Source organism: Phoenix dactylifera, chromosome 5 (genome assembly GCF_009389715.1).
Source record: "Phoenix dactylifera cultivar Barhee BC4 chromosome 5, palm_55x_up_171113_PBpolish2nd_filt_p, whole genome shotgun sequence".
NCBI lineage: Eukaryota > Viridiplantae > Streptophyta > Magnoliopsida > Arecales > Arecaceae > Phoenix > Phoenix dactylifera.
This window is the reverse complement of record NC_052396.1, coordinates 7,513,612-7,540,908: the sequence shown is the minus strand read 5'-3', so window position 1 is coordinate 7,540,908 and position 27,297 is coordinate 7,513,612. Positions and strand designations below refer to the sequence as shown.

Below are 27,297 nucleotides of genomic sequence, written 5' to 3'. Positions count from 1 at the left end.
CCCTGCTACCCTCTCAGAAAACGGTTTAAAATAGCGCTGTTATAAGAGTATCAAAGGTGAGCCGTTGTATATTTTAGTAATGAGTATTCAAATAACAAATTAGCATCTGACTATTATTTTGTGATACATAGAAATGTTCGCTCTTGTTTAAAATTTAATTCTTGCTTTGGTATTTTAATTTTAGAGTAATGCCAGGGAGCCAGTTATATGCACATCAAGATCTCATTTTATATGTGTTGTGGAAGAATTGGCATCCAATCTAAAATTAGTGCCAATCTTGGAGAGTGGTCAGTTATTTACTTGCCCATCGAACATTATTAGGTATAAATAAAATTTTGTAGATACATAAGACTAGTGCCTCAAGGAATTTGCTTTAATTTTATAATGAGTCATCCATTTAGTGGGTTTCAGTGGTTATGTTACCTAAAGTTTCAATGAAAATATGAGATTAAATATTTAGACTTGCGCATTTTAGCTTGTAATGATTGGTAATCATAAATCATCATTAAATCCTAATTCACCGATAACTATGGGCTATAATCAATGGAGATCTTATCATATTCAAGTCGGATCAAACTCATATATCGAGATGTCATGAGTCTGAAATCAATATATAACTTGACACCCCTGCCCCCACCGTACCAAAAAAAGGGCAAAGATTCTTGGCCCAAATTTATCTACAACTGACCCACTTGCTCGTTTAATTGACTCATATCCATTTAGCTTCGAGCTTTTTATTGTATGGATAAACTAATTTTTACAATAATCTATATTGCAATTAAAAACTAAATACATTGGATAATAATATAATAAATAAAACAACATAATAATAAAAACAAAATATTCTTACGAAAATATTACATGCTAACATCTGGTTACTAGACAAAGAGGTATAACCGCCGAGATAACTAGACAACCCTATTCATTACCTATTATTTAAACTATTTAAGAAATAATATGTAACACCTCATGGCCTGATGGGTTCAGGAGTCTTCACCCAAACCCAACCTAATATGTTATGGTGTCGAGATTAGCTGACCCATGATATCTAAACTTGGCGTGTTCAAGTTGGGTAAACAGATTCATTGAGGTTAAGATTGCCACCCCTATCACCAACAATTGTATTAGAAATAGATTGTATGTGACTTGAGTAGCATGATTGGATGCTAATAACCCCTTCAAACCCCACATGCCGACTTCAACATTATAACCATCTCGTTTTCAAATGAGTGCAATACATCAGGAGTAAGTATCATAACAATGCTATCTATATAGTATCTGGCTAAATCTCACCAAAACACCTTATTTAAAAATAGGAAAAGGAGAGTGCAAAATAGCATAACCTCATTAATATCAATAATAAACATGAGATGCTTAATCAGATAGAAAATATAGCAAGTTCAAATGGGAGGTGGTGGTCACACATAAATAAGGTCATAAATGTGAAATTTGCGGCTAGCATGACTAAATAAAACCAGCTATATTTTTTTATATATTTTCAATTATAGATCAGTAACAACTATTATATGTATAATTACTTAATTCTGAAAAAATATAATTGAGAGTTTAAATATGAGTCAGTATTAGTGTCATGGAAAAGTTGTTAATGTTCTAGGATGCCTCTAACGTGGGAAAAGTTCTAGAGCCTGTTAATGGTGGCTTCGCAAATCGGGATTAAACTTTCTCCGTATTATACCACATGGTAAGAGAAACATCGCTACCATCCATTACTATGAAAAAAATTTAATATCTAGTGGGCCCATATAAAACCTACCATCCATCCTAAAAATTAATTATTGAGGATATATTATCAATGAGAATGCTGTCGTCTATTGCCATGTAGAGAGTAGCTGAGTTACATTCCCCAAAACTTAGATATCTATTAGATCGATGGGCATTGGGACCTGTCGCTAAGTCCTAAGGTGACCTATTGCTTTTTTTGCTTCTGAATCATTGTATACAAGATCTCCTTCTAAATTGAAGGCAGCTAGGTGTAACTATTTCACTTGTCTTATCAGAAGAGGTCACTGAATCTTCTATTAGAGGTAGGCACTCAAAAAACTTACATTTTGAGAAAGGTGATCGATCCTTGTGGCTAGATAGGGTAAGGGTTTCCAAAAAAATGATTCGGCGAAAGAGACTTTTTCCGATTCCACTGTTCAGATTGGTTTGAATGTTGCATCGAGTTGGCATATAAAACTAATCTTTCTTTTAATATACCAATCTTGAAAATAAGCAATGATACAAGGATGGTGATAGGCTGGTGTGGATATTTGATTAATGAGTCCAGATCCTCTATAGTGCAAAATGTGCACCATAGAGAATTAAAACTAGAAGTGGCCAAATCCACATCATTTTAAGATATTTTTTTTCATTTATATCAGCGAAGAATTTTTTTTGAAAGTAACCTAAGAAATTTGAGAAGAGGTAAAAACATTCAAATGTTGGTTCCTAAGAAATGTAAAGGTAATTTACTATGTAGGAAATTCTATATTTTGTAACATTCCCAAATTAAGGGCAAAAACAAATGAAAAATAAAATTTTGATTGCATTTTAAATATTATTTTATAATTTTAAACATATTTAAAATCAAAATTCGTTCTTATTTGACAACCATCAAAAGCCATTCTTTTAGATTTCTTAATTGAGATGATAAATTGAATGGCTAACCAATTTTGACACCTCTCAGCCGTAATGTATTGATGCTATTTTGTAAAACATAATGTGCTACTATAAGACACTGCACATAGTCAAGCCATTCCATGTCTTAGTCTTTAAACGAACTATCAAAAACTATCCATTATGCTCTATAGCAACGTCCACCTAGCAGCACATCAGGTTTGTTTCATATCTCTTTTTTTCATTTTTTGTGGAACAATTTTTACAGTTTTTAGCATTTTAGATTGTATAGGTTAAAATGTGCATTAGGCAACATATTCGTAAAATATGTTGTTGTATTTTTTCCTAGTTAGATTTATTTTCTGATTTCAACTCTTCTATAATGCATTTTAGTTAGGTAGAAATGAAATCAGATGTGAAACTACGAGAATTTTTCTGTACTTGGACTGAAGCCGCGCTTTCATTCCTAGATTAATAGCAAATGCACATATCTAATTCTCTAGTTTACTTATCTTTCAACCATACTTCATATTTTCACCAACATCCGCCTCATATTCTCATTCCATTGCACTGAAATGACAATCTAAATAATGTAACGGAGCATGGGACAATCAAATTGCAGAAAGTTTTGATCCAAATTCTAACTTCCTAGAAACTCTTTTTTTATTATTATTAAGACGGGTGATTTACGCTATTTTAGTATGAATACATCCAAAAAAAAATTAGAGAGTAAAATATTCTGACGTGCTCTCGGAATTGGTATCAAGTTCAGGCATGAAGAATACTACTCAGTTCGCAGCTCTGTTTATCTCATAATAGACGTGCTTTGAAAATAATAAAGTGCCTCTCGCCGGTCTCCAGAAACTCTGTTTATATGGCGTTCATTATCCATCAAAGGTGCCCAAAGAGTGCTGATGAACTACCTTGACTCATGGAATAAATTGCATGTGTCCATATTCATGAACCAAATTTAAAAAAATAGACATCCACACGTTTGCTGTGCTGGTGTGGGATTATTCAGAGAAAAGTTTATATATGAGTCAAAATCTATCCAGTAATATCTCTATATGCCGACTTCAAAAACAAATATAAGGATCATAGTGCATCACTCTTTGGTCTGCACTGGAATTATTGGAAACTAAGCTTATGCTACACTAATATAATAAGCACTTATCCGTCCTGGTGCCTTAAACTATGATGCATGGATAGCCTATTTTATCCTAGAGTATCTTTCTTATCCCAGTATCTGCGCTAGTAATATTTAATAAGGCTTCTTGTTCTTTTACTATCTACGTTGAAAAATCCACGTCGAGAGTGCATCAAACGCTTGCCCATGGCTTTTGCTACCATGACCTTCCCGACCACAATTTTTTTATTCCTTCCATGCATTTCACTTGGAAATAATAAATTCTAATGACACCAAATAAAAAAATTAATGGCTACCATCGTTTCCATATGGCAACTTCTCAAACGGTGAGCCCTTCTGCCTCTCCTTTGGTTCTCTTCCCCATTCCACTTAGCTACGACCCTTCTGCCTCTCCTTTGGTTCTTCAAAAATATTATTGTTAAATCGTATGGTTTGTAGTTAGAATTTTCCGCATAAGGACAGCACTTAATTATAAAAGTTGGTTACATTATTTAATGCGCTGTTTGCATGCTGGCGTGTTTCTCAAGCAAACGTTTACCCATTTTAATTTTTAGCAGGTGAGAAGGCTAATACAGGATAACTATCAAAGTATCCCCCAAAATCCTTCATCCGTAACCCAGCAACCGACCGGTCAACAGCTGGGCCGATTCTCGGACCACAGCCGGTCCAAATAAACCGTAGGTCTGACCAGAAAAAGCCGGACTCCAAAGAGTTCCCAGCCGAAATGACCCGGTAATCTAAGCGCGTCCAAATCCATGCGCACTTGTCACGAAATTTTCCAACCCCTTTGTCCCTCGGCTCGACATGCCCCTCTCTTAAGCAGTACGACATCGTATTCTGCACCATTATCGTTCCAGGAAATCTCTGGGGAGCGTTTAACGCGGAGCCGGAAACTAGAAAACTGGGACCCACCTCGGTACCCCACTCGCGTCTTCTTTTCCCTTCGTCTCCGGTCCTCGTCCACCCCCAATTCCCCCGTCCGATAATGGGAGCCTCACTTTTCACAAGCGTCTTCCTCCCCAGATGAAGCCGAAACTCTAAGACAACCCCCCTTTCAAATGCACCGAGACTACGGCTTTCTCCAATAGGCCGATTGCTAGTCTTTCTAATGTTCTAAGCTTGTATAAACCAACTCCAAAGCCCATCAGTTGAGAGAGGATGGGGGAGAGTTGGGCGTTGGGGCGTGGGCGGGCGGTCGGGGACTACATTCTGGGGCCGAAGATCGGGTCGGGGTCGTTCGCGGTGGTGTGGCGGGCGCGGCACCGGCAGCACGGCGTGGAGGTGGCCGTGAAGGAGATCGACAAGAAGCAGCTCAACTCCAAGATCCGCGACGGCCTCCTGAAAGAGATTGCCATCCTCCGCCAGGTCTCCCACCCCAACATCGTCCGCCTCCACCAAGCCATCCAGGTACGCTACCTTCGTGCGATTAATTGTCTATATCACTGCTCTTATGTGCTAATTTTGGAGTGGTGGGTTTGAATAGACGGAGGATAAGATATTTCTCGTGCTGGAGTACTGCTCGGGCGGTGATCTCGCAGCGTATATACAGCGGCGGGGGAGGGTTTCGGAGGCGGTCGCGAGGCACTTTATGCGGCAGCTGGGTATGTGTTTAGTCTTGCGGGGTTTTGATCGAGTTTGTGGTTTGGTTTTGCATGGGTTCTTGTCGTGTTGCTGTTTTAAGGTTTGGTGTCTGGACTTTTGCTTTGATGGGTTTGAGAGTTTTGAGTATGTTCGTGCAGCTTCGGGGTTGCAGGTTCTTCAAGAGAACAACCTCATCCACAGGGACCTGAAGCCGCAGGTGGGTTTTTCTTTTAGTTGTGACTGTGTTATCTGAAGCAAGGCTTTTTTCTCGTTGTTTAATATTGTTGTTCTTAGATGCTACTGTTGAATGTCGTGTGTGATAAATTAGAAAGTGCACAGTGAGAATTATGCCTTGGAAAAGGGTATTTAGTTTCAATTAGAATCTTGACTTGATCGGTCTCGCTGCAGAGGAGTTGCCTCGTTATGCCAATATTTTATACGACAACTAGATGCTAACTCGTTGCTAGGTTACCAACGTCTCTGTGCATACACCTGATTAGAATATGCTGATAATGTGGAGGGACTAAATGCCTAACTTTCAGCATATAATCCTTCATAGATGATGCATGGGATCCACTTGATGCTGTTTAGTTATCATAAGACTATGGGGCTTATGTCATGGAAGTGGGTGATTTTGAGCAATAACAAAGAACTTTTTCTTTCTTTCTTTCTTTCTTTTTTTTTTTTAAGTCGGCTGATTTTTTATGGAGACCTCATGTTTCTTGGACAATAAGAGAAAAAAAAGTAACAAAAAGGTAAATCTAGTTAGGTAGATGCATCATAGACTTTTCTGGATAGCGATTTTTCTTATAAGTATCATATATGTCGAAATGTTATGGTATTGACAGAGACATAAATCTCTCGATCAGGTCCTCCTCGACTTTGGTATCCCTCAGTAAGGGGCTCACATGACTAATAAAGGTTGTGCCGCATAATGGTCCTTGTTTTGATACCACTCGTAACAACCTAGAACCTCACCCAAAAAAGCTAGCCGAAATATGTTAATTAGATTTTTTTAAAGGAACTAACATACTATGATCAGCCCATAGTTAGCCCTAAATAGATCCTTTATTGTAGTATCTTCTAGTCCATATGCGATGACCCGGATTTGCTTGATACCATTTGTAACAACATAGGATCTCACCCAAGAAGTTACATTGAAAGGTATTATTTGGGGTTTTTTGGCTCTGTACAAGTATATAAAATCTATCCAGTGCTTAGCCGATGTGGAACTAAACACATGCCTGCGATACTCTTCCTGTTTAAGTGTTGGTGTTTTTGCTAAGCCAAGGGTCCAAATTCATTCAAATCGAATTATAAGTACCATAAATTCAATCATAAATACCATGATTAGCCCATCGTCTACCCAAATAGGCCCATGCTATAGTGTTTCTGAGTCTACATAGATCATCGGCTGGGTTCGCGGGTTCGCTCTAATACCATTTATAACAATCAAAGACCTCATCCAAAAAGGCTAGTCAGAATGTATTGTTTTGGTGCCACATGGGTTTATTAGCATGGGCCGGTCCTCCTCCCAATAGCTTAAGCTTTTGAGCTATGATTATATGACAAGTGGTATCAAAGCCAGGTTCATTATATATCACAACCTTAATTAGTCATATAGGCCTTCCGCTGAGGAATACTAGGGTCAAGGAGGACTTGGTAGGGTCGAGTGGGACCCAGACCATGGATGGGCCTCTCTCTCTCAAGTAAGAGCCAATCGTGACACGAGATTGGGTGGAGGAGATTGTCATAGTCCCACATTGATTAATAAAAGGGGGGCCACATGGGTTTATTATCCTGGACCGGTCCTCTACCCGAAAGCTTAAGCTTTTGGGCTGAGTCCATGACAAGTGTGTTGGTTATCTTTCAAGAACTCAAACTTTATAGGTACAATGAAATAATTGGTCAGCTCTCTGATGTTTACATGCATCATATCCGTTATTTTATCACCTATTGAAGGTTTGTTCTATTACTTTGCTGTTTCGCTTATAATTTGTGGCTCTAAGATGTATGTGATTCCCTATGTAAAGCATGGTTTTCCAACTATAGTAGAAATTTTATAGTGTTGTTCCTTGACCACAGCTACAAGAGCACATAATGTGCAATTGATTAAAAAGGCTTGCACTCTTGTCACTTAGAATGGCAATGGTAGGTACTTCCATATCAGTGGATGCATTGTTAATCAAACATGATTTAATCTTCTAGTTGGTTGGTGTTTTGTACTTATATCTGCATGTGGATCAATCTCTGTGACCTGACCCATCCAGGTTCCTCAATGAGCTAACCAGCACAGTACATTTAATCACAAAGTTGACAAATAATGTGATACAAACCAGTTCTTGGGTGCAGGGAAATAATGATTTAAAGGAAAAAATTCTGAATTCATGATGCTCAACAGGATTACTGCGTTAATCACCAACTGTTTTATTTACCTCATAAGGTTTCATGGTCAAGCTTCCATGATTCCTTGACATAGAGTGGGATAGTCACCAAGGTTAAAGTTGATGAGTTTCCTTAAGCACTGCTAACATGGCGACTGCTAATGCCATTCACAATTGACTTTAGAAGAGGATGTCATGGAAGATGGCGAAGAAGTAAGGTTTTAGAAGTCATATTTGTGTTTTTAAAAGTCTTCATTCTCAGTTATATATCCAATGGATTAGACAAAACTTTGTTAAAAATGATAATCACACATGCTGACAATTTTTCCCTACCTTTCCCTGTATTGGTAACTTGATGGTATGGGTCATGTCGGTATGGTACATCCCTATACTGACATGGAGTACATTGCTGGATTCGGCACAGTAGCGACAGCATGTCACATCAAATGATGGAGAAGTAAAGAATGGAAGGGTAATCTCAAAATAGGCTCACTATCCATGAAGACTCCTCCAAGAGGATAAGAGCAAGATAATTCTTATAAGATCACAGTTCTAAACCAAAATGGGATACTTTTAATTCCAGACAACTTGCTCCTTCCCTTGTAGAGTACCCCTTAATATAGTCATGACTTTGACTTGTAGCTGACCTGCTTCAGGTTTAGTCAGGTTTTCTGACCTTAATTCAACACAAAGTGGGTCAAGTGTAATTCTGCTGTCAGTTTGGGTAAAAAATAACCAAGCCAATTAATCTTCAAAACTTTATGGTAGGTGCCTTGCTGGCTCAAGGTTTCCTTGCCCTTAAATCACCCCCAATTCATAATGTTAAATTATAGCATACTATAAATTTTGAACTTTGATTGGTCACACTCCATGTGGGTGGATGAGGCTTGTGGTTTATGGCCAATAGGCTACTTACCTCTACCTGCCATTACTAACCCTTTTTCATCCAAGCTTTAAATTGGGATTACTGATGTTCCCTTATTTACTTGTTGTGGTCAAAAATTTTGTAGGAGAGTTTAAAACAAGGTACACCATCTTGGTACTGGTCCCCGTATAGGTGCCACCCTATCACTATGTCAGTACGCTCGGTCGGGGGCCGTTACGGAGTATCGGTACGCCCTCTATACCGTATACTAATACCGAACTAGTGCGGTATGGTACGCTCTATACCGTCCGGTTCAATACGGCATGGGTCAACAATTTCTGTGCATCATGCATCGTAATGAATATTTAACCATGTTTTACTTATGTGATGAGAGAGTTATGCTTGGATTCCAAATATTATATCTTCATGTTAATTTACATTATATGAGATGTTACAAATAAACCCAAATCTTGGTTAGTTAATTTCTATGTATTAACCATCTTATAATAAGCTTTGCAGAACCTTCTACTGTCAAGTACTGATGAAACCCCTGTGTTGAAGATTGGGGATTTCGGGTTTGCAAGGTGAGAAAATTGTATCTGGCATTCTTATCTTAGTAATATCTGAGCTAGATTTTTCTGTGCAGCATTTTTCTAAGATATTCTTATCTTTGCCGATACATCAATTGCGTAAAATATATTAATTATCCATCTACAGCCAATGACATATTATATTGATATTCATTTGTTAATTGATAATTAACACATCAACTATCTAGATTCTAGAAGATGCAAAGCTATAGATACATAGAGAATGTGCACAAGTTTTCTTTGTAAACATCTTTGTCTACTTTGTTTCATGCTAGAAGGAAAAGTTTGCTGTATCCATTTAAAAGGCAACTGCTTAATGAATTGATATTTGATTGAGGGAAAGTGATTATCAAATGTTTGTATGGTTCTGCTTGGATTATGTCATTTCCTCAGATCTGTGATACTTTTATAATTGTTTTAAGGTCAATTTTATAAATTAGTTAGAAATGACAACCACAAAAAATGTCTGCTAGGCCATAAGTTTTCATCCTATAAGCTTTCCAAAGAAGTAAAAATGTAATGATTATGTGATACTCTCTTGCAAGTGTGACCCTTTTATCTCTTAAGCTGGAAACTTTGGCATGCTAAAAGTGGACGTGCAGAGAATGTTGTCCAGCTGAATAATTATTATGTTTTAATCCCACATGTTTCAATCTGGATTCTTAAAGTTCTATTTGAATAGGACTCTCTCCATCAGAGTTTGTATAGGAATTTTCTTCTATGTTTCTCTTTTCCTTTGCAGAACACGAAAACATAATTTCTAACAATGTGGAAAAGTTGATTTCGTTGATAAAATAAATTCTGCACAAAGGATTTTCTGGAAAAGTAGAAGATAATGTCTGGTTTGACTTCAATCAATAATATTTCTGAGTCCTCTGGCTGATGATGTCCAAAGAAAACCATCTGAGTCAATTGGATGTTTTAATACATCTTTCTATTTGAATTTTACCCTAATTTGCTTGCTGTAATTGTAAACTCATGCCTTGGTTGAGCCTTCAAAAAGCTAAACTGGAGTTTTATTACTATTTTATATACCGTAAAATTGTTTTTCTTACTTGCTGCCAAATCTTCTTAATTAAAGCCATTCTGTTTATATTGGCCTTCTTGACCTTAACTTGATTAGTTGTTGGGGAATTAGTGGAGGATATAGTGACCTGAATGTTTTATAGTGCCATGTCCTTATGATTCAATTAATGGTGAAACCTTCAGCAGATTAAGGAGTGTGGCTGTCTTCCGTTTAATGGCCTGCTGTTTGCATTTCATGGCAAAACAACTTGTGGGAAAGATTATCGGTGGTTAGAAGCTTAAACAAGGAAATAACTCAGCCCACTGGTGGGCCATTAGATTCTATTACTTTTTCTCAGTTGAATACTTGGTTTCAATTGTTTTTGATGGTATATTATACTTCTTCCTCCTCTTTTTCTTTTTGTAGAGCCTAGAAGGGCTCAACTAACCTAGTTTTGGGGCCAGCCACTTCAAAGTAGTGAGAGGCAAGCTGGGATTATGTGTATCTGGCTTATGGTAAACAAGAAATAGAGGCAGAGCTTCTTTCTTCTTTTTTCATCTTTTTTTCTTTTTCTCAGCATACTTTTCTATCCATCCTGTCTCCTTCACTGCTGCAAAAGGGACAGCAGACTTTTTCAGTCCTTTCTGCATAAACTTATTCTTAATCACCTAAAACCTTACTTCATATTTAGTAGAATTCATTGATATTTAACCATAATTTCTATGGTCTTGCGCCAGAAACCCTCTGATTATAACTTTTTCTCCATTTGGCTTCAATTCAGTTCTCAGCTTTGATCATTAGACCTGCAAGCAGTGACTGAACCGTTCCTTCACTTAAATCCTATTTTGTTTCTAGACCTCCATTGATTCTGAACCTGAGGAACCTTTTTTTCCCCAGTTTTTACCATTAACCCTCGTCTAATCTGCTTTGACACAGATTTGGACTGCAAACTGCTGTCCCCTTATTGCATCCTCTTATTTCTAACATGCCATACATAGATGTAGGTTCAGAAGGTCCAAAAGAAATATCCAACTAAAGCTTGATGTAAAATTGATGCAAATATCTTTTGGGAAATATTGAACAAAATTAGACCACAGGCGATATTCAAGGTTCAATAGTTTTGGCTTCTTGCTATCTAGATATGACACGAGAAATGGCTTCTGATAAAAGGGTTATTTTCATTATCGTGTGTTTAGACATCGAGGAAGGTAATTGATATAGCCTGCATGTGACAACTAAGATGTGGGAAGATTGATGTGACATTTCTTTGTTTAAAAATTCCGAAGTCATGGTAGAAGTAAAAGGTATTTTTGGATGGAAGTGGGGTAAGATAATAAAAAACTATGAATGGTAAAATGAAAGGAAAAGGGATGGATGTAGAGTCAGCACGAGTTAAAGAAACATAACAAATGAAAGGATCAAAACAAAATATTTTCTTCTTATATATATCATATCCTTGATTCTTTTAACACCGCCGGTATTGGTCGCAAACCCGGATGAGAAAGGTGGAGGGCTTATGTAAGGTAACAGTCTTATATAAGAGAAGAGGCCAAAATCTTGAATCGAATCTGGATGCCCTCAGTATGCTGGAAATGGTTTAATTAGCAAAGTGATGATTGTGTGTAATACTTTATGAGGCATATTGTATTTTTTTCGTCCATTTCATACATGTTGGATATCTTTCATGTTAGCATGAGCTGTTTGACATGGTATAAGATACATAAAATCTTTAATGACACTATAAGAAACTCAGTTTCATCAGATAATTGAGGGAGACATAAGGTTATTATTTGTATGTCACAACTAAGTTTATGTCTTATGTCTTTTGACATTCAGTGGCTTTTAATGATATGTAACAAATGAAAAAACCAAGAAAATAAATTAGCCTATAGAGTAGAGTTTATGCTATTGTTCGAGGCCTGACATTCAGAGGCTTTGTGTTGAAAGAACAAAGAGAACATACGTTATTTACAAATATATTAAATTAAAATCAAGTTTCTGATCATTTCAGATTGTGGTCACTTTCCTTTTTTTATATTCAAAAATAGAAAATTAGAAACTTTGTTTCCTTTTTCTGTAAATTTTTAAAAATATGAACATGTTTGATATAGTTAATTATTTTTAAAAATATCATGCTTCTTAAAAATGCTTTTAAAAATATAAACATGGCAATGGTAGTGGAGGTGATGATGGTAACGATGGAGGCAATGGAGGTGTTGTTGGTGGGGGTGGTGGCGGTATGGCAGAGATGGTGATTGATGGCAATGGTGGCAAGGTCATTGGCAATTGGTCGAGGTGATAGTGATGGCAGCATTAGTGTGGTGGAGTTGGTGCAAAGATAGCGGTGGGTTGTCGGCTATGTGGTGGAGGCGGCGATGATGATAGCGATGGGGTAGCGGCAGCGACAATGGTGATGGCAGGGCTACTAGCGATATGGTGGAGGCGACAATGATGATGATGGTGGTAACATGGTGAAAATAGTAGTGGCATGATGAAAGCAACAACACTGGCAGTAGTGGTAAAAGCATGAGTTTTTTTATTTTTGAAAATATTAAAAGTAAGAATTTTTTACTTTCTTTTTTCTAGAAATAATGAAAGCGACTTTTGAAAAATAGAAAATAAAAACAATAGCTCCATCCACCCATATTTTGTTGACTCAGTTTCTATGGTTTTATTTTTAAAATTAGAAAAAAATAAATAAAAGCAATGTCAAACATGTTCTAAATTTCAAGTTTGGATTTTTGGCTCGAAAAACTGTAGGTTAAGAGGATTGGTAAAACAATTTTGGAGGTTGGTCAATTGGAGAATTAACAAATTTATTTTTGTAAACTTAGATATACATAGTAGTTTTATGATTTCTAAAATGCTTTATCAGACGAAGTGTTTCTCCAATATCTAATTGAACCCCATAACTGGATGGACACCATGCATACTTGTATTGGTTGCGGGGTGGATGTTGTTACACATGATATCCTGAGAATTTATAGGAGTTATCAGAGGATCTGCATGCAAGTAGTTGTATTGTCGCATAAAGGTACTTCATGATGTCCCAGTCTGTAGCTAGTCTGCGGCAATATTTATTACCTAGATTACTTTCTACTAAAATACAAGGCTTACATGAGGTGTGACTAGTTCAATCAATTAAAATATGTAAGCTTTGCACCTTAAGTTGAATTTCAATCTTAACCTACTTGCACAGTCCATGACCTTATTTAGCTATCTTATTCTGGACCTATGGACCCATTTGGTTGGGATTTGGGATACTAGATGGTGCACATATGGTTGAACCCGTTACGTTACCCCCATGGGGCAGCAGACAGTAATGAGCTAACTTCAGTAGTTTAGTCAACTCATAGCGCATGTAATTGCCTTGGCCTTGAATGTCTCAGCATTGCCCTTGGGTGGCTGCGGGGAGGGGGCTTGTATGTGGGCAACAGGTGGTAGTAAAAGAGAAATCTCAAGGAAATCTGCCCCTAGGTAGAGAGGGCTAACTGCATATCTCAAACTGCTTTCTTGCTTCATCTCTCCTCTCTCCCTTTCCCATCTGGTTGAGCAATCAGAAAACATATACTATGTTTAGCATTTTCAGATGATGTTAGTTTGATAAAATGCAAGAAGTTGGAGGTTGGGGTCCGGTTTGCAAATGTGTAATCGCAAGATCCCTTATTTGATACTGTTTGAATCAACAAGCAAGCTGAATTGGAGAAAAAAATCTAATGCATCCATCCTTTGGATCATAAGTTGTGCAATGCTGGAAATTAGGCTCAATAACCAGCTATACTGTATTGGAGATCATCTTTGGCATTAATAAAAGTAGTTCATGTCTTATTTCAAATATCTATCTTTTCAATTACCCTGCTATAGTCCATTTATTTTTGCATCAAATTTAGTGTTACATTTTGTATGTGTACTAGTAATAGACCAACTCTAAGAGTGTGCTAAATAGTTTTTGATGAGTGTATTTTGAGTTATTTGCTTTCATACTATGGATGGCAAAATTTAAGAGAAAATGACCTATATTCTTTTTTCTCAGTCTAATAGCATGGTCGGGAAAGAATTGCTAACACAAGGGGCTATCAATAAGCTGCTTAAGTCCTGACTAATCACAACAATTTACATCAGTAAAATTCAAGGATTGGAGTATTATCTGTCATTATGTGCTGATTAGGGGCCAAAACAATGTGTAATGTCCCAAACTCCCAATAGTTGACATGAATTGGCACTGTAATTTATGAACTATGTAAAAGGCTTTTCAAGCAGCAACTAAAATATAAACTTTATCCAACTTTTTAATAAATACTGATCAATTTTAACTGCTTTATTCTAATTCATAGATTTTTAAACTGATACATGTAAGTTTTAGCTAATCTGAAAAATCTAGGATCATAAGCCACCTAAATGTTTTTGTGAGTTGCTGTTTGGCATGTATATTTCACAAATTCAAATAATTTCTTATACAAATTAATGTCATGTTAGCATTTCTTTCCGAATTAACGACAAAAATAAGCTCATAAATTTTTATATGAATTATAAAGAGACATATAACTATGTTAACTTGTCAAAACACGATTTAGGTGTTGTACACATATTTTTGGTACTATATGAAGCTCATAAACTTGTATATTATGAGTTACTTTGGTTATAATCTTTGGTCAGATATAGAAGACAATTTTTTTTATCATTACCATGTCCAGTCTACTCATCAGATCTTCAGATTCTTAAAATGAAAAGAGGAAGAAAGAGTTTCAATTGTCTCAAATAGAACGGGTTTATATTAGCATGGTTGGGCATGATTTAGAATGAAAAAGCAACTAGAAGCCTGTACTGCTACATACTATCCTGTACCAATTTGTATCACTTTGATGCACCTTGATACTGGCTAAAGTAGAATGACATAGGTAGACACATTGTATACCATCGAGATTTGAGTGCCTGTATCTCGCTAATAACTTGTCAGAACAGTACGAATTGTACTTACACTATGGTACATCCAAGCACCTTGGTCACTAGTAAGAATGTATTTACTTACATATAAATAATAAATACTGGCATTTAACATGTGTGATGCACGTGGAATCTCATTTAATTTAGATTTTTGTTAGTAGCTTTATTTTCTTTGGAACTCTTACATGTTGACTTCTTTTCTTGGAATTCTCCTGTAATTATAACAGTCGGGTAGCTTTTCTTTTGAAGCTCTCTAACTGCTCACTTAGTTCTAATCTTTCGTCACTTGCCATCGAACCATCGAACCAACAACGGACCCTCAGAGAGTTCCCTTTAAATGTAGTAGGAGATATTTCTATATGTTTCTGTATATATCTTAATTAAGCTGAAAACAAGTGGGCTATGTGATCTTGAGCTTGGCTTGATACTATTTTGAGATCATCTCAGCACTAAACTTGGATTGTTGCTAGTTAAATGAACCTTCTTGAGTCAGACATCAAAACACGCACAGATGTGTCACTCAGATAGCAGCTATATTGAAGTCTTAATATGCTACTCTGCTAACTTCTTATTGGAAATAACTTTCTGCCAGGTATCTGATGCCTCAAGGGTTAGCTGACACACTTTGTGGTTCCCCTTTATACATGGCTCCAGAGATTATGGAGGATAAACAATATGGTCCCAAGGTGTGATAAAAGAACTTGTATATAGGTTGGACTTGTGAATTTCTGCAACTCTTTATATTGTTCAATTATGAAATGGATAAATGCAGGTTGACTTATGGAGTGTGGGAGCAATTCTGTTCCAGCTGGTCACAGGGAAGCTACCTTTTGATGGAAATACTCATTTTCAGGTTTATATTTTTCAATTATTTGTAATGCTTTGCATACAATAGAAACTAGTTCATGTGGTTCCTTATAATTCTCTTTCTGTTTCTCTTGTGATAACAGCTTTTCCAGAACATATTGGCATCTAATGAACTGCAGTTTCCAGAAGATGTTCTGATGGACTTGCATCCTGATTGTATTGATCTCTGTAGAAGTCTTCTACGTCGAAAACCAGGTAAAGATGTTCCATTTACTACATGGCATAATTAGGATTTCATAATCTTATGTCATTTAAAAGCCTCTCATAGCCAATCTATGCTGAGAATTCTTAATGCTTGGTTATATTATATTTATGTACTGGAAAGCATATGTGCAGACATCCAAAGGAAGTCTACCTAATTCTTGGATTTGATTCAGCACTTGCCCGTCATCACTTATTCTGTTAATTACTATATGTTTTATGTTGATTCAGGAGCTCAGATGTTGTTATCAAAAACTAAATGCATCACAATGGAGGAAAATGTTGTACGTTGTTCTACTGCAAGTCATCCGGTTTCATAGGTCTTGATACACATTTGCTGATCTAGTTTGGACTGATAATGATGGGAAGGTGATGCCGGACAGCAGGGAAAGAAAGAAAGAGAGAAGGAGAGAGGAGAAATAGGGAAGGATAGAGGAGGGAGGAAGAGGAAGAAGAACTAGGCTTTGCACCTAGCCCAGCTCAGGGTTTCACATGTCAGAGCTAAAGGAAAGAGAATCAATTTTTTTTTCATTCATAGCATAACCCTAAACGATGTACGGTCCAACATATTTATAAGACCAAGGAAATGTAAAAGATCCCTAAAAAGAAACTAGTCTAACAAAAGACCCTCAAAATAACGAAATACTAAAATAAGCCCTAATGGCTGTCAAATAACAAAATATCATAATAAACCCAAATAACATAAAATCACTCCCAAAATAAAATCAAACTGGCTGGACCATCTTTCTGCGGCAACCGTAGACTCGAGTGACGGGTGACCTGGTACTAGTGTCTGCACCAGCTCCACCTAGGTGGAAAGAAGTCGATCTCGACGAGCGTGGCTCGATGTAGCCCTGGTAGTACTCCAAAAGGTCCGAGTCAATTTGCTGAAGCTCATCTTGCATGATCCAAGTGGAATCAGACTCTGACCATCTGCTCCAACGAACCAAAAAGCGCTGGATGCCTCCATCTTTGAATGTTTTGAAACAGAACTTGAAGGTTTTTTTTTTGCCCTTTTATCTCGTCGCAATTCTGAAGAAGCATCAGGATTTGAGATATCTTTTGCCAGTCCCCCATCTGTTTTGCCATCCCTTTCGACAAATTTCCAACGTTCATTCTTGAGTAACAGTATCTCTATGTCACCATCATTGTAAGGAATCTTATACCTTTTTGAAACAGGATCAAAAGGATTGACAACACCATCATAAAATGCCATGTCATCTGGCCACCATACTTTAATCCTAGAGTCAACGAGAGGGGAAAGGGAGACAGTGGGGCTTGGGCGGCGACGGGGAAGAACAAGTGACGAGCGGCGAGGAAGCGAGGAAGCGGAGTGCAGCGGAAGGAAGGGAGAGGGTTGTGGGGGTGGCGATAGGGCTCGGGGCGGCAAGCGAATGTGAGGGCGCGAAGCTGCGACGGCAAGGGCGGAGCGGCGGAGGCGGCGACGGCGGAGGTGGTCGCCGCAAAGGCGAGACGGCGAGGCGGCGCTTGGGCAGCGATGGCGGAAACGGAAGAGAAAGGAGAAAGAAGATGAACAAGTATTTTTCTTTTCCTCTTTTTTTTTTTTTAATTGGGATCCGATAGGGTTCGGGTTAGCAGGCACGACCCGCTCCGGTAACCCATTACGCACCCGATACAAATTTTTTTTTAATCCGACTGGATTTGGGTTAGCGGGCGCACCCACTCTGGAGACCCACTACCGACTGGCTCCTTCGTGGGGCTTTGAGACTAGGGTTTGTTCGTTTACCTGCTTCCGTGGTGACGGTCAAGCGTGGGGCCGCGGGTGGCACGCGGCGGCCACAGACACGGGAAGCGGGGTGCAGCACGGCCTCTTCCAGACCCGAGCGAAGCTCCTCTTCTCGGATCTCATGGAGGGCAGTGCGGTGGTGCCCCTTCTCTCCGAATCCGGCCTTGGGTAGCAGTTGTGGCTGGGGTTTAGGCCGCGGCGGCGGTCTTCTCTATCGAGTTGCTGGGAGGGGAAAGGGGAACAGAGGCTGGCCATAGGAACTGGGAAGAAGGGTCTTCCTTTGTTTCCTCTGTGGAGCCTGAACCCCACGGGATGGCCACAGCCCACAGCAGCTCGGGCTCAGGGTTTCACATGCCAGAGCTCTGATACCAATGCTGATGCCGGACAGCAAGAAAAGAAAGAAAGAGAGAAGAAGGAGAGTGGAGAAATAGGGAAGGAAAGAGGAGGGAGGAAGAGGAAGAAATACTAGGCCTGGCACTTAACCCCGCTCAGGTTTCACACGATAGAGCTAAAAGAAAGGGAATCAAATTTTTTTCATTCATAACATAACCCTAAACGATGTACGGTACAATATATTTTTAAGACCCAGAAAATGCAAAAGACCCCTAAAAAGAAACTAGTCTCACAAAAGAGCCTCAAAATGACGAAATATCAAAATAAGCCATAAAGACTATCAAATAACAAAATACCTTAATAAGCCCAAATAACATAAAATCACTTCCGTAGACCCGAGTGACCGGTGACCTGGCATTGGTGTCCGCACTAGAAGGTGATCCATGTTGTTTAAACTTTTGATGGTTTTCGATCTTGCATCTAACAGCTTGTCTCAGTATTTGGTCTGAGTTGGACCAGCTTGTATCAGATTCCGAAGGCTTTGTTCTGTGAACTATTTGGCTTGTATACTAATTTGGTAGGAACCACAGTTTTAAGTTTTTAAGTTTAGACCACAATGGTTTGGTTTCAATCTGGTCTGATTTGAACATGACCTCAGTTTTGGAGTTTCAATTGATGTTTAATAGCTTTATTAGATCTAAAAAGAAAAAAACTGGTGTACAAAAATTATGTATGTGATGCATGTAGGGGATTGGGAACCCATTTCTCTAGGACAAATTGACTAGATAAATTATGTGGAAGCACAAGAATGTAAAAGATGTGGACGTGATACAATTAAGAAGAAAGCAACAAGGGGTAGCCTTTTAGGGATAACCAACAACAAACAAAATACCTTACATGTCTTCCTAATCAACCTTTGGTCTTGCACCCACAGCCTTCATAAGGCATGGTTAAAGAAACCCAGTCTTGCCAAGGTCACTTTCTAAATTATAGCCTCACCTCAGGTTTTTGCTCGGTGCCTCACGATACAAGGGAATTGAAGAGAAATCTCAACTTTACTCATAGAATGACAATAGTTTAGCATACAAGGTTAACAGTTGCAGGGTTCCATAAACTGTATGATTCATTGCTTAATCCATTCCAGACTTAAAGTGAGGAAAATATAAGAAACAACAAATTTTTTTTTCTTTTTTAAGCCTAATTGGATCTATATCTTTAGGAACAAAAATTTTCTAATGAAGAAAAGTAAGAAAAATAGCTCAGAAAATTGACAAAATTAGTCTCTGGGTTGGACTAGATATGGAAATGTAAAATGGTAATCACCAGCAACTTTGTCAACAAATTTTAGCGAATCAGTGCTTATTAAAATGGCCACAACTTGATCATCTGATCTCCAATTAAAATGATTCTTGATGCGATGGAAAACTCTCCCTTTCAGCGTTGGGTCAAATGGAAGTGTTTTTATGCTCAAATTTCACATTGGCAGGCTCTCATGAAGCTTTCTGTTAGAGTGGTTGATGGTCTAGTTGCTTTTGATGGTCTCTTTTAAACCTTGTCGCAAGAACCTCAAATTTTTCCAGATTTATAAATCGGGACTTGATCTGGTCTCGAAGCCTGTAGTAAGAATCCTAATTTCGTATGTTTATGGATCCAGACATGGCCAGTTCTTGACGTGGTTTTGAAGTCCTATATAAGAACCCAGTTTGTTCGAGATTACAGATCCAGACCCAGAAGCAGAGGTTTTAACTTCTGACATTTTTCTTTTCCGGGTGTTCCCAGGCAAGGGATATATTTTCTGGACCCAGTTTACCCTGTGTTAGACTGGGTTGGTTGGACAGGTTGAACAAAATTTTGCCACCCTTAAACTGTATACAAATGCACATACACATGCACATGCACAGAGAGATAAAGATTATGGTGACACTGTGTATTTATCTACCCTTTCGCTCCACCTTATTTTAAATTTTCAAGATGCAGAGAATAAGAGGAAAAAGAAACAATAAGTTGTCACCAAAGTAGTTGAGGAAGAACTTGTTTGTTATGGATATAGCAAGCACTAGAGCCTTGAAATGGAAGACAGTGGGTTCTAATTTTGTTATCACCTTGTATATGTATTGAAGATACTTGTGTTTGTTAAACATTTATTTCTTGATGTGTTTTCTTTGCTTTTTACCACTGTATTATGCTGGGTAATTGTTGTTACTATTATCGAAAACATGCTGTAGAAAAAAAAGCTCCAATATGCTTTAATTCAGTCTAAAAGGAAGTCTTCTTTTTGTCTCGAGCCTGACATAGCAGGCACAGTTACACCACCAAAATAAGTTTTGACAATTTCAGTTTTTCAATTATTTTGCAGAGGAGAGACTAGCATTTGAAGATTTCTTCAACCACAGGTTCTTGGCGCCAAGGTTTACTTTAAACGTCATGTTCTTATATATTAATTTGTGATATTAATGAGGAGAAATTTGCTTAATTGTCTCTATCAAAGAATTAAAGTTATGAAGTTCCTAAATCTATTTGATATCTATAAAAACACTTCAATTAAATAGATTTTGATGGTCTAATGTTAACATGTAGGATAAGTGGAACGGCTGTGGAGTCACATAATACTGCAGATGTTAACTTAGGAGATGATGATCCATTGAATTCTTCAGATGTGCATCCCATGAAGACTGAAAGCATGGATCGAGGGCTTTCATTCACAGATACTTCAAAAGGTGAGTTTTCAAGCTTGCTCTGAGGTTGTTTGTTGTTGACTGATCTAATCTCGAGTATATGTCCAGTTGCCGACTCCTTCGACTCTATTGAACAAGAATATGTTCTTGTTCCTGCTAATTTTGCTTCTATGGAGACTTTATTTTCTTCACTTGAGACATCCTTGCGAGATAATTCTACAACTAGACCTCCTAGTTACAGGCAAAAGATGACTGGCAAGGGTGCTGCTGGTCTGATGCAAACTAGGGAGCTAGCTGTTAGTTCTATTTGTGGAGTGGAGAGTGTGGGGAGCCATTTGTCTGCTCTGTTATCAACATCACAGACATCTACTGCATTGGAAGATGTGCAGGAGACATCATCATCGTATCATTTCACTAGGCTTCAGCTTCTAAGTCAGTATGTAAATGCCCTCACAGAATTAGCACAACAAAAGGTATGCAAGTTCTAGTTGAAGCTGCATGTATTCAATTTCTGTTTGGATGCTCTAGAATGCTCTAGAAGTACTATAAGTTTTGAAATCATGATAGCTGCAGCTGTATCAATTGCCAGTTATCTGCATCTTTTCTAGGGCTGAAAATTCATATCGTATCTGACTCTATTTGTTTCTGTATCTGGTCTGGACCGGAATCAGATAGAAGTTTTCATATCCGATTGGATCTCAATACGGCTACCGGTATTTGGTTATAATTTCTCCTGGATATGGATTCGGACCGGATTATAAGGATTTTCTTGGATCCGAATCCGGATTTCTGGTGAAAAATATATCTAAACACTACTTAGAGCTGGTATCCATGGATGGAGGGTGAAAACAGAATCAAAGGTAGTAACAAAATTTCAAAGAAATGAAACCTCAAATAAAGTGATTTGGTAGGAATAAATGAACATATTGTGTCAATTAAAGAGTAAGGCAACATTGTGCACTTGTACGAATTGTTTGCAACTAGAGAAGCCTAGTGCCAAAGAAGAACCCATAACCAAGAAGAAATGCTGGGACAGTTGTATAATGCTGGTTCTGCAATGGTCAAACAAGGAGATGCCAAATATAAGAGGAAGGCCAACAAACCAGTGATGGGAAGGATGGTGATGATTTGAGGTTTAATATCCTATAGAAGAATGAACAATCACAGCCTGTTTAACTAGTTAAGGGAAGGTATTTATCAAACTATCTAGCTATTGAGAAGATACTTGATGTTAGCTACCGCATGCCAAATGACGGAGGTTTTATTTCTGACAAAGTTCCTAAAAGGTGGGTCTAACTATCTCATTTTAGAAAGATCGAATGGACATATACTTTGATAAAGATAGTTGTGTCTCCTTTCTACTCTATTTTTTCCCTAAAAAATTGTGATAATCCTTCGAAAAGATGTATGTAGAGGAGAAAACCGAAGGTAGCATTTTAGCAAAAAAACCTAAGGTAGCACGGTGGAAGGTTGTGAGAAAAGATATGGAAAAGCTTGAAATAGCATTAGAGGCAGCCAAAATTGGAATTCTTGTTGAATAAGGACTCCTAAACCTAACCCCAAATAATTGCAACAAGGCTTGATGGTTATGCTTATAGGTCAGTGCTCTTTCTTAACGATATTAGGTCCTCATATTTTTTTTGGAACTCACCGATTTTTAAGTTCCCTTTGGATCCCACCTTGACAATTCTGGCATAGCATGGCAGTAGGATGTTGAACAAGCTATCTCAGTTTGGACACACAAATTTCATCAAACAAACCTGTCATATAAACTATTAAAACTTGACATGCTGCTATGGGGATGCAGCTCTTACCTTCTCACTAGCATAAACTGGAAAAAAATCTCTCGTTGAAAAGATGTATCTGATGATGAGTTGTGATGGTTACAGCTTCATGAAGGACTGCATCTGGAATCATTTTCACTTGAACTCGTGACTTTAGCTGTATGGAAAGAAGCCCTACGCATATGTAATTTATGGGTGGCCTCCAAAACTGAGACAGATACTCTCAATACTTCTGCTAATGAGTATCCATCTCATCAAAAAGGTCATATGTCTCTGAACATAGCAGAGGGAGTCGATTTCATGAAGCCATCATCTGTTTGCTCATGGGCAGAGGAGGGATTTGTTGTTGCATATGATCGAGCTGAAGAGATCTCTAATAGCTTGCGGGATATAGGTGGTTTGGCCAATAACTGATGATATTTCTGCCAATCATCAATATGTTAAGCAATTTCAATTTACAGATTGTCATTTTAAGAACCATCATGTGTTTTAGGTGATTTGGAGATGCCAGATGCTATGGAGATTATATTTCAAACAGCTTTAGCTTCCGGGAAAAGTGGTGCTGTAAGTAATCAATTTCTTCCCTTTATCTGTTTAATTATCTTGATTAGCAAAAGTAAAATGCAATGCCAGCTGATACAGTTTTTAAAAGGATTTCATGGGTGCTGGAGTTTTATAGTACAAATGACATGGACTGCTGTTGCTACTTTTGTCTCATCAATAGTCTTTCGCCTGTTAGACTTTATGCAGGATCAGACTCAAACAAGCACCCATCTACGCAATTTTCATACCATATTCTTGTCATCTTTTTCTTGCATAAGTTTAAGTGATTTTGTTACTGACTCGAAGTTCCTAAACAAAAATCAACATCTGAGTGATTTGGATATCACAAATTGTTTGCTTATGATCTTTTTTTTATTGAAATTTACATGAATAAAGGGTAACTTATAATCATAGGAACCCTGCTATAACATATAAGAAGATCTGTCCACTTGCTCAAAAGTAAAAGGCTTGCACTGGTAATAATGAAATAGTGCAACCTGTTTTGGAATGTAATCAGGTTGTCAATTTGATTACTGCACGCCTTTACACTTTTGGGAAATCCTTGGCTGACTCATAGTACACGTGATCTCTAGTTTTGGTATATTGATCCTCATTATTAACCCTTCTTGTTCATAGCCTATTATTTCAAAAAGGACTATACAGAAAACGAAGTCTCTCTCTCTCTCTCTCTCTCTCAATAATGATAATAGTAACAGCATGAAATATGATTTCTTCAATGCAGGTTTTTGATAGTTTATATAAAAGTATGCAACATAACTTGTCTAAAGAGAACTAAAAGTGGGAAGCATGTGCGGGTCAACATAGTCACAGTAATCGGTGAATTTTTGAAAAATTTGTTATTCATAAATTATTCATGATTAGCTATTAAACCAAACTGTCTGGTGAATAATTCGGACATTCGTTAATGCATCATGAATTTATCATCAAATTCAAGAAAATTGCAAATAATTCGCAAACCCATGAATTATTCATGGAGAACAAAAAGAGCTCAGGTGCCATGATTCTGTGTACATGCTCGAGCATCGAGGAACCAAGGTGGGCTATGACACCAATATTTATTGTCATGGGATGGACTTGTGGATTAGAATTGCAAGAGTAGTAATAAATCGCCTTTTTTAGAAAGGGAAGCTAAAGGGCCATTCCTTATGTCCCATACTCTTTTCCTTCTCTTTTGTCCTATTCTTTCCTTCGTTACTTTTTTTCAACCTCCAACATGGCAGGGGCCCGCAACTCTTGTTCGCAGTTATAGGTTCAAGTCATTCTCAAAGAAAAAAAAAATCTGTTCTGGGCTTCCAGAATTCATCATCAACAATTCTGATTATGAACTTCTATTATTTTATAATATATGTTATAAATATTTGTTTTTTTATTATTCTTTTTCTCTGATTTTTTTTTGATTTTTTTGATATTTTTGCTGAATTTTGAATTTTTCAACATTGCCGAATTGTTCCTGATTGCTGGAATTGTGACTATGCTGGTTGGAGAGCCAGATTCTAGATCAGGTATGATACGGATGACGCATGAGGCAGGTTCTGGCTTCTGAGTAAACAATGTCTTAATGTCTTGCCTGGAATGGGGAGGCAACTATTGCAAAAATAACACACATAGTTAGAGACTATAGTGGCATGAATATTCCACTTCCCCTTTTCTAATCTAGTTTAACATCCTGGTCTCATTGTAGGCGTTGGCTGTTGTGGCCAACTGAATCTAGGAAATTGCAACTCCCCAGGCTCTGTCAAAAACTTTCTGAAGTTGGCTTTGATGACATTTTTCGTTGTTGTCTTTTTCCTGTCATTCCTAGTTATACAATAAATGAAAAGTTTTGGCATTTATGCCTGTTGTTTTCATCTTCTGTTATCACTATTTTCTGGTTTAATGTTCCTTATTTTCAGGTGGATGAAGTTATGGGACACAGGAGTGGAGCAATTGCATCATACTCGAGAGCAATCATGTTGCTTACATTTATTATGGTGGAAGCAGTGTCACTCCCGCTGAACCCCACATTTTCACTCCCTCCGTCTGACCGGCAACGGATACAGAGATACATTATGAATTTAAGAAGCCATCTAGACAAGTCTCATATGGCACAACTAACTGACAAACCAACTAATGAATCTTCCAGCAAGTAAATAGCTATGACTCATCTTGGATAACGGCTAATCACAAAACCAGTCATTGTTTGTCAGACCTCCATATTCTAATCAAGTTTTCTTTTAGAGGTGACAAAGCTGATCCACGAGTAGTTGGGTTCCCTCAATGGTTGGTTACAGAGCTCCTCATATGCAAAGGAATGTACATAATCTGTCTTATAGCTTGATGCCATTGTACATAAAATAACTATAACCTGTGCATATAAATCATTGTCAATATCAAGTTGAATTTGTAATCTTTTTGTTGTTGAACTCTCAGTTTGGGATCATTCCTACTGGTGGTGCTATTTAGATGTTCATTCAGGTTTTTGGTTCATATCATGTTTGGGTACTCTAGCATGTTCTCAGCCAATCAACAGTTTGATCGAGCAAATGTAATTACTAATGTGAAGTTGCATCAGTCAACATCCCTACAATTCAGGGGTCTGCTCTTCTCAATTGCAATCCAATCAGGCTTTAAGCTCTTTCAGATTGTGTCATCTCACTGTTGGCGTGATAAATTTAATTAAAACCAGAATCACTAATAGATATTTCTTTTTTTTTTCCTGGTCCTGAATGATGTATGTCCATGCATCGCAATAGAGCCCTTAAAAGAATGTTACTTATGGTATGTTCCCTTGTTATTTCAGATTGTGTTACTCTTGATATGTTCCCCTGTTCAGAGCTTCAATCGGTATTTGCTTTATCCATTGTGTTGCAGAGCTTTGTGCCTCTGAAGCTGGACAGTTGTCACATTTTACAAACATGGCATACCCTTTATGAAAGGATCTAGAATATTTTGTGTTGGTCCATTGATGTTGCTCATGTTCTAATCTTACTCGGTGGCTAGGTCCCTAAATCCTTGTCCATTGGCCCATATCTTGGTTAAGCAGCTCCCTTTAATTTACAGGTGACTTTTGATGTCTCATGTTGGTCAGGGGATCTCATAGGTGGCTGGTTCAGTACGTGGACGGAGTGTGCAATAGGCATGGCTAGTGTGGCGTGCTTCTGGCATTGGTTCTCTTGACCTGTCATAGCCTTGTGAGGGCTGCCTCAGCAGGGCCTCGGCATTTCACTGATTCTTGACATAAAAATATGAAAGTTCACTGACTCTTGACATGGAAAAAGTTGATGCAGGTTATAGGAGTGATGGATATGAAATAATGAGGCTGGGGCGCCATGGCCGGCATGTACTTGATTTCCAAAGTGGCTGTCACGCGCGTCTTGGTTGACGTATTGTCACAGAAGCTTGGATGAAATCGAAGTCTAACCAAACACTACTCGCGCGCCAGCCTGAGAAAATGCTTGGAAAACAGGGGCCGCGCCCTGTGAAAGCAGAGACGCCCCCGTTTGTCTCGCCGCATCCGACACAGCTCCCCTCGCCACCGCCTCTCTCACTCTCTCCCGTGCTCTTTTCCCCTCGCACGCCTCCATCCCGCCGCCTCTCTCACGTCTCCTCTCGCTCGTCCACCCAACGCCGGCGTGCCTTCGTTCAAGCCCTCACTTGCGTTCCCGATCACTCTCCTGCCTCCCGCACGCCTTCAACCCCACCGCCTCTCGTGTTTCTACCCTCAACCCTCTCACCTCCACCATCCTTCACGTCCTCTTCCACCGTCTCTCTCTCTCTCTCTCTCTCTCTCTCTCTCTCTCTCTCCCTGCCGCTTTCTTCCCCATCCGTGTGTTTGTGTGTATGGGTGTGTGTTTGTGGGTGAGGGATTTTTCCTCTCACTCACTCTCCCTCAACCATTGTCTCCCTCCTGTCTTTGCAATGAAACGGCGCATGGTCGGCAGCCGGGCTGCAGGACGATGGCAATTTTGTGCTGCGACGAATGTTATTTTTAGGTTTAAAATTTTCAAACTT

General features: G+C 38.3%; 1 protein-coding gene across 2 annotated transcripts; it reads left to right on the top strand.

Moving 5' to 3' along the window:
* The first annotated feature begins 4,624 nt into the window (after positions 1-4,624).
* LOC103702761 (serine/threonine-protein kinase ATG1a-like) lies at positions 4,625-25,715 on the top strand. Of its 2 annotated transcripts, none has more exons than XM_008785320.3 (13): positions 4,625-5,173; positions 5,250-5,367; positions 5,506-5,564; positions 9,116-9,180; positions 15,729-15,822; positions 15,909-15,989; positions 16,087-16,198; positions 20,641-20,692; positions 20,862-21,001; positions 21,068-21,432; positions 22,849-23,137; positions 23,237-23,307; positions 25,200-25,715. In XM_008785320.3, exons 1-13 carry the CDS (start codon positions 4,925-4,927, stop codon positions 25,434-25,436), a joined length of 1,932 nt encoding a protein of 643 aa, XP_008783542.2. In that variant the 5' UTR covers positions 4,625-4,924; the 3' UTR covers positions 25,437-25,715. The 2 variants fall into 2 exon arrangements, with proteins under 2 accessions (XP_008783542.2, XP_038982621.1); XM_039126693.1 differs by having other exon boundaries at positions 20,641-20,677; positions 25,200-25,631.
* The last annotated feature ends 1,582 nt before the right edge of the window (positions 25,716-27,297 follow it).

Excerpts from the sequence above, each read along its gene's own strand:
- LOC103702761 (XM_008785320.3), top strand. The coding sequence starts at position 4,925 with ATGGGGGAGAGTTGGGCGTTGGGGCGTGGGCGGGCGGTCGGGGACTAC. Across the intron at positions 5,174-5,249 it reads GCCTCCACCAAGCCATCCAG|ACGGAGGATAAGATATTTCT; the intron begins GTACGCTACCTT and ends GGGTTTGAATAG. Across the intron at positions 21,433-22,848 it reads CAGAATTAGCACAACAAAAG|CTTCATGAAGGACTGCATCT; the intron begins GTATGCAAGTTC and ends TGATGGTTACAG.